The sequence below is a fragment of the Lissotriton helveticus genome, chromosome 4_1 (assembly GCF_964261635.1).
Source record: "Lissotriton helveticus chromosome 4_1, aLisHel1.1, whole genome shotgun sequence".
Classification (NCBI taxonomy): domain Eukaryota; kingdom Metazoa; phylum Chordata; class Amphibia; order Caudata; family Salamandridae; genus Lissotriton; species Lissotriton helveticus.
In genome coordinates, this window is record NC_136063.1 from 150,518,837 (window position 1) to 150,533,075 (window position 14,239).

The following is a 14,239-nucleotide window of genomic DNA, read 5'->3' on the forward strand; positions in this document are numbered from 1 at the left end:
GGGTAATCTCAGGCTATACTTTAAAATGCCAAAAGCTGGAATTCTAGTATTACTTAAAATCACGAATGAAGGTGCAGAGGAGACTATACACAAGTGTCTGAGCTGAGTGGTAGCGAGTGCTGTTGAATGAGTGTATATATGTGAGTGTGTGGACAGAATGTTACTGAGTGAACATGTGACATTATATTATGCCAATGTATTTTTAGAACAGTTTGTGTGTTGTGTTATGGGAGCTTGTAAAGCAGAAAAGGGCTTCTTGGCGCTGAAGTAAACAATTCCATGAATGGCACTGGAATATGATAATTGGAAGGCTTTGGAGGATAGCCACGTTTTGATCACACATCCAAAGTTCCTGGTGCCTGTTTGCCCCCAGCTCTTCCTCTCCCCCCCCTTTATATGATAAAGTAATTAATTCTACAATCAGCAGAAGAAACCAAGAAGCTTGGACCTCCCTATTTTTTTCTAGATATCTAGATATAGTGACCACGTTGGCAGCGTAGGAGCATGGGGTTCTAGAAGGTATAATGAATTGTCCTTATATAGTCTTGAACGTATAGTTGCTGATGCAGCCAGGCGTGTGGCGTTCTCATTAGGGATAGCCTTCACTTTCCTCAGGTGTTTGAGATGATAGGTGATCGAGGACCCAAGGGAAGAGACTTGTTTAGCCAAAGAAAGATTGTAGTCAATCCTGGCTCCCAAAACCTTTGGTCACCACAATGGGGACTGGGGAGAGCCTATTTTAGAAGAATGGAAAGAGTCGACCCAGAGAGCGGGTTTCCTATTATAAACTAATATACCTGTTTTTCCAGCATTAAGCGGAAGCCAGTTGCTGCCCCTCAGATTAATATGAAGGCAAGTCGAAAGTGGCAGCGAGTTGTGAAGTCTCCATTGAAAGTGGTAGCAAGTTGTGAAGTCGCCATCAAAGGTGGCAGCGAGATATGAAGTTGCCATCAAAAGTGGCAGCGAGATATGAAGTTGCCGTCAAAAGTGGCAGGGAGATGTGATTGATTCATTGATTGAATAAAATTTATACCGCGCAGACAATAACCCGAAGGCATCAAGACGCCTAACAAAACAGATCCTAAAATGTCATCACTACACCACTACAGATACGCTTGCACAAAAAGATGGGTTTTCAGAGCACTTCTAAATGCCTGAAGAGAAGGTAGAGATCTTATTTTCAACGGGAGGGCATTCCACCACTTGGGCGCCAAAGTGGAGAAAGCCCTGCCACCCAATTTCGCTCTCCTGAAACGGGGGGCAGATAGAAGAAGTCTACCAGAGGATCGCAGATCCCTGGAGGGAGTGTAGCGAGACAGAATGGATCCTACACCAGTGGGACTATTTCTAGCTAAGGCCCTGTATGTCATGCATAGGGTCTTAAAGTGAATGCTGTCCTCAACAGGAAGCCAATGCAACAGCTTTCTAGCCGCTGTAGCTGAAGCGCGTTTAGGGAGATCCAGGACAAACCTGGCAGCGGCATTTTGGACTACCTGCAAGCGCTGCAGCAGGCTCTTATTCATTCCCGCATACAGCGCATTGCAGTAGTCCAGCCGGGCGCCTATGAGGGCAACAGCAAGCTGTTTCCTTGCTTGTAGGGATAGGTAATGCCTGATCCTCCTCAAGACATGGACAATGCCCCAGCAGGTGGAGATGGTTCTACTGACCTGTTTACCCATGTCAAGGGCAGGATCAATCATAACCCCAAGATTTTTTGCGGAGGAGGTAGGGGTGGGACAGACTCCTAATGAGTCTGGCCACCAACAGGGTGACCATACGTCATCTTTCCCTTTTGTGAAGTCGCCATCAAAAGTGGCAGCAAGATGTGAAGTTGCCATCAAAAGAGGCAGCGAGATGTGAAGTTGCCATTGAAAATTGTAGCGAGATGTGAAGTTGCCATCGAAAGTTGCAGCGAGATGTGAAGTTGCCATTGAAAATTGTAGCGAGATGTGAAGTTGCCATCGAAAGTTGCAGCGAGATGTGAAGTTGCCAATGAAAATTGCAGCGAGATGTGAAGTTGCTGTCAAAAGTGGCAGCGAGATGTGAAGTTACTGTCAAAAGTGGCAGGGAGATGTGAAGTCACCATTGAAAATAGCAGCGAGATGTGAAGTCTCCATGGAGACGGACAAGTGTCTTGAAACATCAGCATCCATAGATATGTGGACATCACGAGAGAGGAGTACCTTAGCCCAAGCGCTCATGTGTATGTTGAAACGATGTGGAGATAGGGTTGAGCCTTGTGGAACCCCATATTTCAAAGGAACTTCATCGGCAGGGTTAGGGGAGAGCAGTTTACACCGCCTGTGGCACTTGATGATGAAGACCAAGGGAAACTAAAAGGATGGGTGATGAGTGTGACTTTATATATTTATTGATGTATTTATTTTGCTTGGAAAAAGTGCCAGAAACGCTGTGCATAAGAGTCCTGGATGCACAGCACAGATGCAGATCGCTGACATAACCTAAAACAGAGGTTTAGGGGTGCAGCTGATTATAAGTGAGCAACTATTACTGATAATGGGCAGATCTGCCTTAATGAGTGAGTGGCTGAGTACTAGAGCATGGCGTGAGTGAGCGACTGAGTAGGGATAATTGAAGCTGAGAGTGAATAAGTGAGGGCTAGGGAATGGAATAAGTGATTTGGCTAGTGCTGCAGCGTGTGATGAGTGATTTGGCTAGTGCTGCAGTGTGAGATGCGTGAGCGGGCTAGTGCTGCAGTGTGAGATAAGTGAGCGGGCTAGTGCTGCAGTGTGAGATGAGTGAATGAGCTAGTGCACTGCAGCGTGTGATGTTTGAGCGGGCTAGTGCTGCAGTGTGTAATGAGTGAGCTGGCTAGTGCTGCAGTGTCTGATGAGTGAGTGGGCTAATGCTGCAGTGTGTAATGAGTGAGCTGGCTAGTGCTGCAGTGTGAGATGAGTGAGCGGGCTAGTGCTGCAGTGTGAGATGAGTGAGCTGGCTAGTGCTGCAGTGTGAGATGAGTGAGCTGGCTAGTGCTGCAGTGTGAGATGAGTGGCCAGGTAGTGAGCTGACTAATGTTGTAGTGTGAGATGAGTGAGCGGGCTAGTGCTGCAGTGTGAGATGAGTGAGCGGGCTAGTGCTGCAGTGTGAGATGAGTGAGCTGGCTAGTGCTGCAGTGTGTGATGATTGAGCGGGCTAGTGCTGCAGTGTGAGATAAGTGAGCGGGCTAGTGCTGCAGTGTGAGATGAGTGAATGAGCTAGTGCACTGCAGCGTGTGATGTTTGAGCGGGCTAGTGCTGCAGTGTGTGATGAGTGAGCGGGCTAGTGCTGCAGTGTGTAATGAGTGAGCTGGCTAGTGCTGCAGTGTCTGATGAGTGAGTGGGCTAATGCTGCAGTGTGTAATGAGTGAGCTGGCTAGTGCTGCAGTGTGAGATGAGTGAGCGGGCTAGTGCTGCAGTGTGAGATGAGTGAGCTGGCTAGTGCTGCAGTGTGAGATGAGTGAGCTGGCTAGTGCTGCAGTGTGAGATGAGTGGCCAGGTAGTGAGCTGACTAATGTTGTAGTGTGAGATGAGTGAGCGGGCTAGTGCTGCAGTGTGAGATGAGTGAGCGGGCTAGTGCTGCAGTGTGAGATGAGTGAGCTGGCTAGTGCTGCAGTGTGTGATGATTGAGCGGGCTAGTGCTGTAGTGTGTGATGAGTGAATAAGCTAATACTGCCCTGTGTAATGAGTGAGCGGGCTAGTGCTGTAGTGTGAGGTGAATGAGCGGGCTAGTGCTGCAGTGTGAGGTGAATGAGCGGGCTAGTGCTGCAGTGTGCTGCAGTTTATGATGATGACTGATTGAGCTAGTGCTGCAGTGTCTGATGAGTGAGCAGGCTAATGCTGCAGTGTGTGTGAGTGTAGCCTGCAGTGTGTGTGTGAGTGAGTGGGCTAATGCTGTAGTGTCTGATGAGTGAGCGGGCTAAGGCTGCAGTGTGTGTGAGTGAGCGGACTAACGCTGCATTTTGTGATGAGTGAGCGGGCTAACGCTGCATTTTGTGATGAGTGAGCGGGCTAGTGCTGCAGTGTGTGTGTGAGTGAGCGGGCTAACGCTGCATTTTGTGATGAGTGAGCGGGCTAATGCTGCATTTTGTGATGAGTGAGCGGGCTAGTGCTGCAGTGTGTGTGTGAGTGAGCGGGCTAATACTGCATTTTGTGATGAGTGAGCGGGCTAAGGCTGCATTTTGTGATGAGTGAGCGGGCTAACGCTTGCATTTTGTGATGAGTGAGCGGGCTAATGCTGCATTTTGTGATGAGTGAGCGGGCTAGTGCTGCATTTTGTGATGAGTGAGCGGGCTAATGCTGCATTTTGTGATGAGTGAGCGGGCTAACGCTGCATTTTGTGATGAGTGAGCGGGCTAATGCTGCATTTTGTGATGAGTGAGCGGGCTAACGCTGCATTTTGTGATGAGTGAGCGGGCTAACGCTGCATTTTGTGATGAGTGAGCGGGCTAACGCTGCATTTTGTGATGAGTGAGCGGGCTAATGCTGCAGTGTGTGTGTGAGTGAGCGGGCTAACGCTGCATTTTGTGATGAGTGAGCGGGCTAACGCTGCATTTTGTGATGAGTGAGCGGGCTAATGCTGCAGTGTGTGTGTGAGTGAGCGGGCTAACGCTGCATTTTGTGATGAGTGAGCGGGCTAGTGCTGCAGTGTGTGTGTGAGTGAGCGGGCTAATACTGCAGTGTTTGTGAGTGTAGCCTGCACTGCAGTCTGCAGTGTGTGATGAGTGACTGGGCTAATGATGCAGTGTGAGATAAGTGTGTGGGTTTTTAGGTGTGTTATGATTACCAGATCTGATCCTCCACTTCTGGGCTTTTGTTTCACGCCATCGATTTCAGGTGTTAGTTCAATCGAACTTAAACTATAACCCCCAGAATGCAAACCAAGCCATAGGAGTGGAGCACGTTGTACTTGTTGTCATAGAGTTGTTGATGGCTGCCAGCCTGTTCTAGGTGGCTGCCTAAGGTATGGATTTTCTTATTAAACATCTCGGAGCAGGTTTGTACCAACCTCCGCATTGCGCCTTGTTATTAACCTAGGCGCTATGGGTGAATCAAGTGCTGTCGTGTCCACTGGGAGTCTGGCGACCTCTGTTTATCGTGGTGTTTTTCTAACATCACTCGTTGTTATTCTTGATCTGACTTACTGTGCCCGGGGGAAGAGGTACGGGGGGAGGCTGTCAGTGGTAAATTGGCAGTCGTGCAGAAAGGCTTGTTATGAGCCTGGCACGTGCGCGGCGCTGCACCGCGAGGCGAGGCTCTTATCTGCAGCCATTAGTTACCTTTTATGTAAATGATCCCAGGCATTCACTCTGCAGAAAAGATAAATTCAGCCACAAAGGCACATTTTGTTCCCAGCATCTCTTCCTCCGGGGCAGTGGCCGGGGAAGTATTAATTGCATTAGCGTCTGATTTACGATGCAGCGCGCCTCGTGTCCCCGGGGTGCGCTCGCGCTCCGGCAGCCAATTAGCGAGTCAGTTTATGATGCGGCTCCGCGGACGCATCCCGGCCGCATCTCTCTCATGTTTGTGTGTGTCAAGCCAACCCCGCACGTCCGCAGAGGTGGCTGCGCACAGCTAACCCAGCCATGCAGCAAAGGAGGCTGAGCCCTGAGGGTGAGAATCAAACGCCAGCAGGACCTGGGAACTTTCTCCGAGTCCCGGCGCTGGCTCGGCGCCCTGTGATCCTGGGCAGATCGCGTAATCTCGCCATGCCTTTAAAAACATATCAATCTGCCCTTGTCTATCTTAATCTGGTGCTCATATAAAGCACTCCAATGCTCTGGGCCGAGTTGGCGCTATATCAAACTCCCAAAAAGCTCTCAACCATTTACATGACAATTTTCATAAAGGGCGCTGGTCTTCTTCAATTTTTCGGAGTTGTAGGAGCCGACTTTGTTACTTTGATGTCCTCGACTGTGGGAGCCTTCAGACATAGGAGTAAAGAGGCTTATGACAGTGTTTACCTTCTGTAAGGCCCCAGAGCTTCATGGGAGATGCAGTCCTTGCATTTTTCATTTCCCTTCTCAGTCTCCATTAAAGCGCTTAGATGCTGATCCACCTTTAATCTCGTTCACCGAAACAGTTACAAGAGTGTCATTTCTTCCTGATAATTCATTTCACCTTCCACCAAAGCTCTTCGGAGGATCTTAACCGCCTGGTGCAGACTTTGAACGATGCGAACACATTCAAATGGTAAAATACCCAGTGCTTAAAAAGGGGAGGTGTCCGGTACGGAGTACCTGAACTCCCTTACTTTGAAAGGGAGAGTACCTGCACTCCCTTACTTTGAAAGGGAGAGTACCTGCACTTCCCAGTACTGCTGCAATACTTTTGAGAGAGTACCTGCACTTCTAAAGAGCAAACAGGCACTCGTATAGGAAGTACCTGCACTTATGTATTTCCATTCCGGTGCGTGCTATGCTGTGGTACACACCTTTACCCATGTGTGCTGTGCTACACACCTTTACCGAGGCGGGCTGTAGGAACACACCTTCACTGGTGGTGCATGCTGTTGTGCACATCTTTCTTTACCAGGGTGTGCTGTAGGTACACACCTTTACTGGTGGTGCGTGCTGTGGTGCACACCTTTACTGCTGGTGCATGCTGTGGTGCACACCTTTACTGCTGGTGCATGCTGTGGTGCACACCTTTACCGGTGGTGCATGCTGTTGTGCACACCTTTACCGGTGGAGCATGCTGTTGTGCACACCTTTACTGGTGGTGTATGCTGTGGTGCACACCCTTACCTGTGGTACATGGTGTGGTGCACACCCTTACCTATGGTGCATACCTTTAACAGTGGTGCACACCTTTACCGGTGGGGCTTGCTGTGGTGCACACCTTTTCCAGGGTGTGCTGTTGTGCACACCTTTACTGTTGCTGCATGCTATGATGCACACCCTTACCGGTGGTGCATGCTGTGGTGCACACCCTTACCTGTGGTACATGGTGTGGTGCACACCCTTACCTATGGTGCATACCTTTAACAGTGGTGCACACCTTTACCGGTGGGGCTTGCTGTGGTGCACACCTTTTCCAGGGTGTGCTGTTGTGCACGCCTTTACTGTTGCTGCATGCTATGATGCACACCCTTACCGGTGGTGCATGCTGTGGTGCACACCCATACCTGTGGTACATGTTGTGGTGCACACCCTTACCTATGGTGCATACCTTTAACAGTGGTGCATGCTGTGGTGCACACCTTTACCGGTGGGGCTTGCTGTGGTGCACACCTTTTCCAGGGTGTGCTGTAGGTACACACCTTTACTGTTGGTGCATGCTGTGATGCACACCCTTACCGGTGGTGCATGCTGTGGTGCACACCCTTACCGGTGGTGCATGCTGTGGTGCACACCCCTACCGGTGGTGCATGCTGTGGTGCACACCCCTACCGGTGGTGCATGCTGTGGTGCACACCCATACCTGTGGTACATGCTGTGGTGCACACCCTTACCGGTGGTGCATGCTGTGGTGCACACCCCTACCGGTGGTGCATGCTGTGGTGCACACCTTTTCCAGGGTGTGCTGTTGTGCACACCTTTACTGTTGCTGCATGCTATGATGCACACCCTTACCGGTGGTGCATGCTGTGGTGCACACCCTTACCGGTGGTGCATGCTGTGGTGCACACCCCTACCGGTGGTGCATGCTGTGGTGCACACCTTTTCCAGGGTGTGCTGTAGGTACACACCTTTACTGTTGGTGCATGCTGTGATGCACACCCTTACCGGTGGTGCATGCTGTGGTGCACACCCTTACCGGTGGTGCATGCTGTGGTGCACACCCCTACCGGTGGTGCATGCTGTGGTGCACACCCCTACCGGTGGTGCATGCTGTGGTGCACACCCATACCTGTGGTACATGCTGTGGTGCACACCCTTACCGGTGGTGCATGCTGTGGTGCACACCCCTACCGGTGGTGCATGCTGTGATGCACACCCTTACCGGTGGTGCATGCTGTGGTGCACACCCTTACCGGTGGTGCATGCTGTGGTGCACACCCCTACCGGTGGTGCATGCTGTGGTGCACACCCCTACCGGTGGTGCATGCTGTGGTGCACACCCATACCTGTGGTACATGCTGTGGTGCACACCCCTACCGGTGGTGCATGCTGTGGTGCACACCCCTACCGGTGGTGCATGCTGTGGTGCACACCCCTACCGGTGGTGCATGCTGTGGTGCACACCCATACCTGTGGTACATGCTGTGGTGCACACCCTTACCGGTGGTGCATGCTGTGGTGCACACCCCTACCGGTGGTGCATGCTGTGGTGCACACCCTTACCGGTGGTGCATGCTGTGGTACACACCCTTACCGGTTGTGCATGCTGTGGTGCACACCCTTACCGGTGGTGCATGCTGTGGTGCACACCTTTACTGGTGGTGTATGCTGTGGTGCACACCCATACCTGTGGTACATGTTGTGGTGCACACCCTTACCTGTTGCGCATACCTTTAACGGTGGTGCATGCTGTGGTGTACACTTTTACCGGTGGTGCGTGCTGTGTTGCACACCTTTACCAGTGGTGCATGCTGTGGTACACACCTTTACCGGTGGTGCATGCTGTGGTGCACACCTTTACCGGTGGTGTTTGCTGTTGTGCACATCTTTAGCGGGGTGTGCTGTAGGTACACACCTTTACCGGTGGTGCGTGCTTTGGTGCTAACCTTTACCAGTGGTGCGTGCTGTGATGCACACCTTTACCGGTGGTGTGTGCTGTGGTTCACACAGTTACCGGTGGTGCATGCTGTGGTGCACACTTTTACCGGTGGTGCGTGCTTTGGTGCAAACCTTTACTGGTGGTGCGTGCTGTGATGCATACCTTTAGAGGTGGTGCATGCAGTTGTGCGCACCTTTACCGGGGTGCATGCTGTGGTGCACACCTTTACTGGTGGTGCGTGCTTTGGTGCAAACCTTTACTGGTGGTGCGTGCTGTGATGCACACCTTTACCGGTGGTGCATGCTGTGGTGCACACCTTTACTGGTGGTGTGTGCTGTGGTGCACACCTTTACTGGTGGTGCATGCTGTGGTGCACACCTTTACCAGTGGTGCGTGCTGTGGTTAACACCGTTACCGGTGGTGCGTGCTGTGGTGCACACCTTTACCGGTGGTGCGTGCTGTGGTGCACACCTTTACCAGTGGTGCGTGCTGTGGTTAACACCTTTACCGGTGGTGTGTGCTGTGGTGCACACCTTTACCGGTGGTGCGTGCTGTGGTTAACACCTTTACCGGTGGTGTGTGCTGTGGTGCACACCTTTACCGGTGGTGCATGCTGTGGTGCACACCTTTACTGGTGGTGTGTGCTGGGGTGCACACCTTTACTGGTGGTGCATGCTGTGGTGCACACCTTTACCAGTGGTGCGTGCTGTGGTTAACACCGTTACCGGTGGTGCGTGCTGTGGTGCACACCTTTACCGGTGGTGCGTGCTGTGGTGCACACCTTTACCAGTGGTGCGTGCTGTGGTTAACACCTTTACTGGTGGTGCATGCTGTGGTGCACACCGTTACCGGTGGTGCGTGCTGTGGTGCACACCTTTACCAGTGGTGCGTGCTGTTGTTATCACCGTTACCGGTGGTGTGTGCTGTCGTGCACACCTTTACCAGTGGTGCGTGCTGTGGTGCACACCGTTACCGGTGGTGCGTGCTGTGGTGCACATCTTTACTGGTGGTGCGTGCTGTGGTGCACACCTTTACCAGTGGTGCGTGCTGTGGTTAACACCTTTACTGGTGGTGCATGCTGTGGTGCACACCGTTACCGGTGGTGCGTGCTGTGGTGCACACCTTTACCAGTGGTGCGTGCTGTTGTTATCACCGTTACCGGTGGTGCGTGCTGTCGTGCACACCTTTACCTATCCGTAGGACCAGGTGATAATCTGCATCGACTTGCATTTTGTTTCAAAATGTATAATTTGTCTCTTTGCGACTCATCGTTCCGTTTCTTTACACTAAGTGGAATTTTTAGGGCTCAACAGAAGTTTTACTTTTTGCTGCTTTGATCTGCAGATGGTCACGTTGTAAGCAGTGCTGTAACATACATTCCGTCTGTTTGAGCTCCCTGCCTGCTACTAGTTCGATGGTTTTCCGTTCTGTTCATGTGCTTGTTCTGCCTCTGCAGCATTCGAGTTCCACCCTGCTTTTTGTTTGATTTGCTGTATCCTTCTACTGCTGACCCATGGACACTATTTTTCTTTTGCTTTATATTTGCCATTTCAGGTTCACTGCTCCTTCACCCCTCACAGTACCCCTCTTTGCCTCTCTCCCCATGTCTCTTCCATCCACCTCTCCAGTCATCTTCTCTACCCTTTTGCTGCTTCCTTAGACTTTATTCCCCTCCCTCCATTTCGGACACCAAGCTTTGATGCAGCTCTGTGCCTCTCTCCCTCCCCTCAGCTCTCTACCTTTATCTCCTGCCCACTCCCCGGCACCTTACGCTGCTGGCTTTGCCAATGTTTGCGCAAAAGTGCTGGCTCTAGGTGTAGCTAGACATCTTGAAAAGGTATTGTCTATACTTGCTGTAGATGCAACATAGTGGCCATCTTGGGAGTGTAGAAAATGCCTTTCAAAGATAGCCACCCCCTGCAGTTGGCTTTACCAGTGCTTGCAATGCAGTTTTAAAAACATTGTGAAAGCCTCTAGTAGGAGTGGAGGCCATTTTTAATCCGTATTTTCTATTCTTCCAAGATGACTGCTACATTGCAGCTACACACATTATGGACGCCATCTTGGAAGTATAGATAATAATAAACGGGTTTCTAGGATCTTTATTTTCTATATTTTCGAGTTGACTGTTGACTGCTATTGGCTCTGTCAATGTGTGTGCTGCATTGGCAAAGCCAATACGGGCAACCAACAAGCATTGGCAAATTGGGACCAACTGACTTTTCGGTGCTTGTATTACATGGTTTGTGCAATGTTAGTAATTCCTCTACGTCGCAACAGGAAGCTCGGAGCCAAGTTATGGCACAATGATGCTCAAAAGGTGACATGTTCATCACATTTCAACTTAGTTTTAGCACACATAATTATATTACTGGGCTCCGTACCATGATTATTAAAACAGTTCAGAGATCCCTGTGCGATTAATGTGCTGAATATGCTGTTATCCAGATGTAGTAAATGTAGTCAAACACTAACAGCCTGATTCATGTAGCCAATAGCGCTCGCAAAAGGGCCAGATTCTGAGAATCTGGCCCTTTGCGAGTGCGATTTTTGCATTTGGTATTCACAATCCCAAATGCAAAAATCGCTATTTAAGAATTCGCAAATATGCGAGGAATAGCATTTAAGGAATCTCTATTAGAGATTCCTCAAATGCTATTCATGACACATCAAGAAATTGCGATTTAGCACTTTTGGGGCCGCTGTTTACCGAGAGGTCAGACCTCTCGGTAAATAGCAAAAACTCAGAGAAATGCTTTTAAAAGCATTTTTCTAAGTTGCATGTTGCACACACACACATGTCCTTTGGACATGTGTGTGCGCAACACCTGTTCAAATGTGCTTTTTAGGGGTGCTACAGGGTGTCCTTTGGACACCCCTGGCACCCTTAAAATCGCTATCTTATTTGCGAGTAGCAAATTGCTACTCGCAAATAAGGGATACTCCCCATTCATTCCTATGGGCCTCTTGGCCCATAGGAATGAATGAGGAGTTTTTGCGAGTAGCAAATTGCTACTCGCAAATAAAGAACATGTAGGAATCGCTATTTAATTAGCAATTCCTACATGAATGCCGTTTTGCGTGTCCTCAATAGCGAGTCGCTATGATTCGCTATTAGGGCCACGCAAAACGGCCTGTACATGAATCAGGCTGTATGCTCCCTGTGTAATTAATTAATGCATTTACATAGATCCATGTGTAGTTGAAATGTCACGATAGCTGTGTGGTTAATAAATGTGGAAAAATGCAAAGAACCGTGTTTGATTCACTGTGTAAATATGTAAAGATCCAATAATAATGAAAATGCTAATATCGCTAGGTGGATACGGTGTTAAAAATAATCCCAGTACGCTGAAAACGTGAAGAACTGTATATATTAAATATGCAGAAGTGTTAAAAATGCTCCAATTCTTATTTCTGTAAAAAATGCTGAGATCCTGAACAGTAGTAAAATAGAGATTTCTATGCTGTAGGAATGGTGCAATGCTTAATTGACAAATTTGGAAGGACATTTTCTGTGTTTGATGACATCATGTGGAGTGGTCTTCACACAGTAAGCCCGGTGGCAAAGAGATCTCATTTAACATTTGAAAATTTGGGTTCCAGTCTTTGTTCCTCACTTGATAGCTTGTATGGTGGAGGACAAAGCGTTTGATCCACTGGTCTTTGTTGCTTCGTTTGTGATCTGGAGGTACCAGAATCAGTGGTAGACCCTTGTACGAATGTTGGCCTCTTAAAGGACTTAGAGTATTTTCTTGTTGGATGATACCCACCAGCTTGAGAGATTGATACCAGAAAGATTTATGTGTAGAAGAAGCTTTTGTGATCACTTTACGTTATTTAACAATTCTTTAGTAGGCTTTTCCATAATTTATAATTTGCTACCATGAAGCATGTAATCATGAATATTAAGCTTAATGAAACCTAACCCTTGTATTCTGTATTTTTTCTTTTGTTTCTCACAGGACCTCGTCCCTGCGATGGAATTCAGGTACGAAAGAGCGAATGCTGATCAAAGTAACGGACCGGGAGCCAAGCTTTCTCATGCACCAAGGAAATGGGTACACTCTCGACAGCCATCAAGGGAATCGTCCTCGGAGGTCTTCAGGGGGACAGCAGTCTCCCATCCTACAGACATTTTCTGTGGACACTGAGAACTCCGTCTTCTTCCCCGATCGTAAGCAATCTCCTTTCCTCAAGAGGTCGGAGCACGGGAGTGGTTGCTCCCCTCTGCTTGGCCGGGGCGATTCCTTCTGCTCCCTCCAGTCTCAGCACCGGAAACACTCCAGCGAGTCCCAGCCTTCCTCGCCACGCTATGCCTATGAACCCCCTCTGTACGAGGAGCCCCCCATGGAGTACCAGGCCCCCATCTATGACGAACCCCCTGTGGACATGCACTATGATGGTAGTGGAAATTATAGGGCTGGGTCGCCGCAAAAGTCGCCTATACGCAAACCACACAACTACCTGCCATCCCCGAAACAAGGATCCAACTCTCCATACCAGCAACTGGTTCTGACCAAACAGAAATGTCCCGATAGGTTTATGAGCCTAGATTACAGTCCAGCAGGAAAGGAGTACGTGAGGCAGCTGGTTTATGTGGAACAGTCTGGATCTAGCCCAAAATTGAAAACCGGCATGCGGCACAAATACACACCCAACACCATTGGTGGTTCCTACTCACTGCAGCACTGCCCTTCTATTATGAGGGAAGTCAAGTCGGGTGACTACAGTAGCATGGAAAACTCTGATATTCGACACAGCCAACCACTTAGTCATCTCTTCCACGGAGAAGACTCCATGTCATGGTCAAGTCAACAGGACACCATGTCGTCTACGGGTTACTCGCCTAACTCGCGGAAGAGGAAAAGCAGGAAGCCTTCCTTGTCTCTGGAACCCAACACCACCTCGTCTGAAGGCTCCGGAGAACGAGACCTGCTGGCTGAGCAGCTAATGAACGAAGAGAGGCCTTTGCCCACGCCTGCCCGTCCACAGATGAGTCGGACGGAGAGCAGATCGTCAGAGGCAGATATGCCGCGGGGGTTTCCTGAGCCATTCCTAGCCCAGGCGAGACTAGCATGGGAAGCCCAACAGGCTCATTTCCACATGAAGCAGCGGAGCAGCTGGGATTCGCAGAAAGACGGATCCGGGTACGAAAGTGACGGTGCTGTACCGTTGCCCATGCCTGGCCCTGTGGTCAGGGCGTTCAGCGAGGACGAGGCCTTGGCACAGCAGGAAAGTAAGCACTGGAAACGGAACACCTTTGAAAAACTTGGCTTTCCCCAGATCCTGTTGGAGAAGAGTGTGTCTGTCCAGACCAACCTCGCCTCTCCGGAGCCGTATTTGCATCCTTCTCAGGTACCGCAAGCCTGTAGTAAGGCTTTGAATCTCATTACACTGTAAAGATTGATTTAATAGAATTTTGCAAGGCTTTCATGTTAATTCTGTCAGTATTTGAGACAGATGTGCAGTTGATTTTCCAGGGGCATCGAGCTGTGTAGTGTTTGAAAGGCCTGGGTAAGAGGCTCAATAAAGTCAATGTTCTCAAGGTCAGTCCCACAGCAGGCGAAACGGCTTTCGAA

The 14,239-nt window shown here is 49.7% G+C and overlaps 1 protein-coding gene across 1 annotated transcript in view; it reads left to right on the plus strand.

The window, feature by feature from the left end:
• ARHGAP39 (Rho GTPase activating protein 39) overlaps window positions 1–14,239 on the plus strand; it is an 854,292-nt gene that overhangs the window by 460,117 nt on the left and 379,936 nt on the right. Inside the window, exon 3 of the mRNA XM_078686621.1 lies at window positions 12,623–14,015. Within this exon, the coding sequence (XP_078542747.1) occupies window positions 12,623–14,015 (1,393 nt within the window). The remainder of the gene's footprint in view (window positions 1–12,622; window positions 14,016–14,239) is intronic.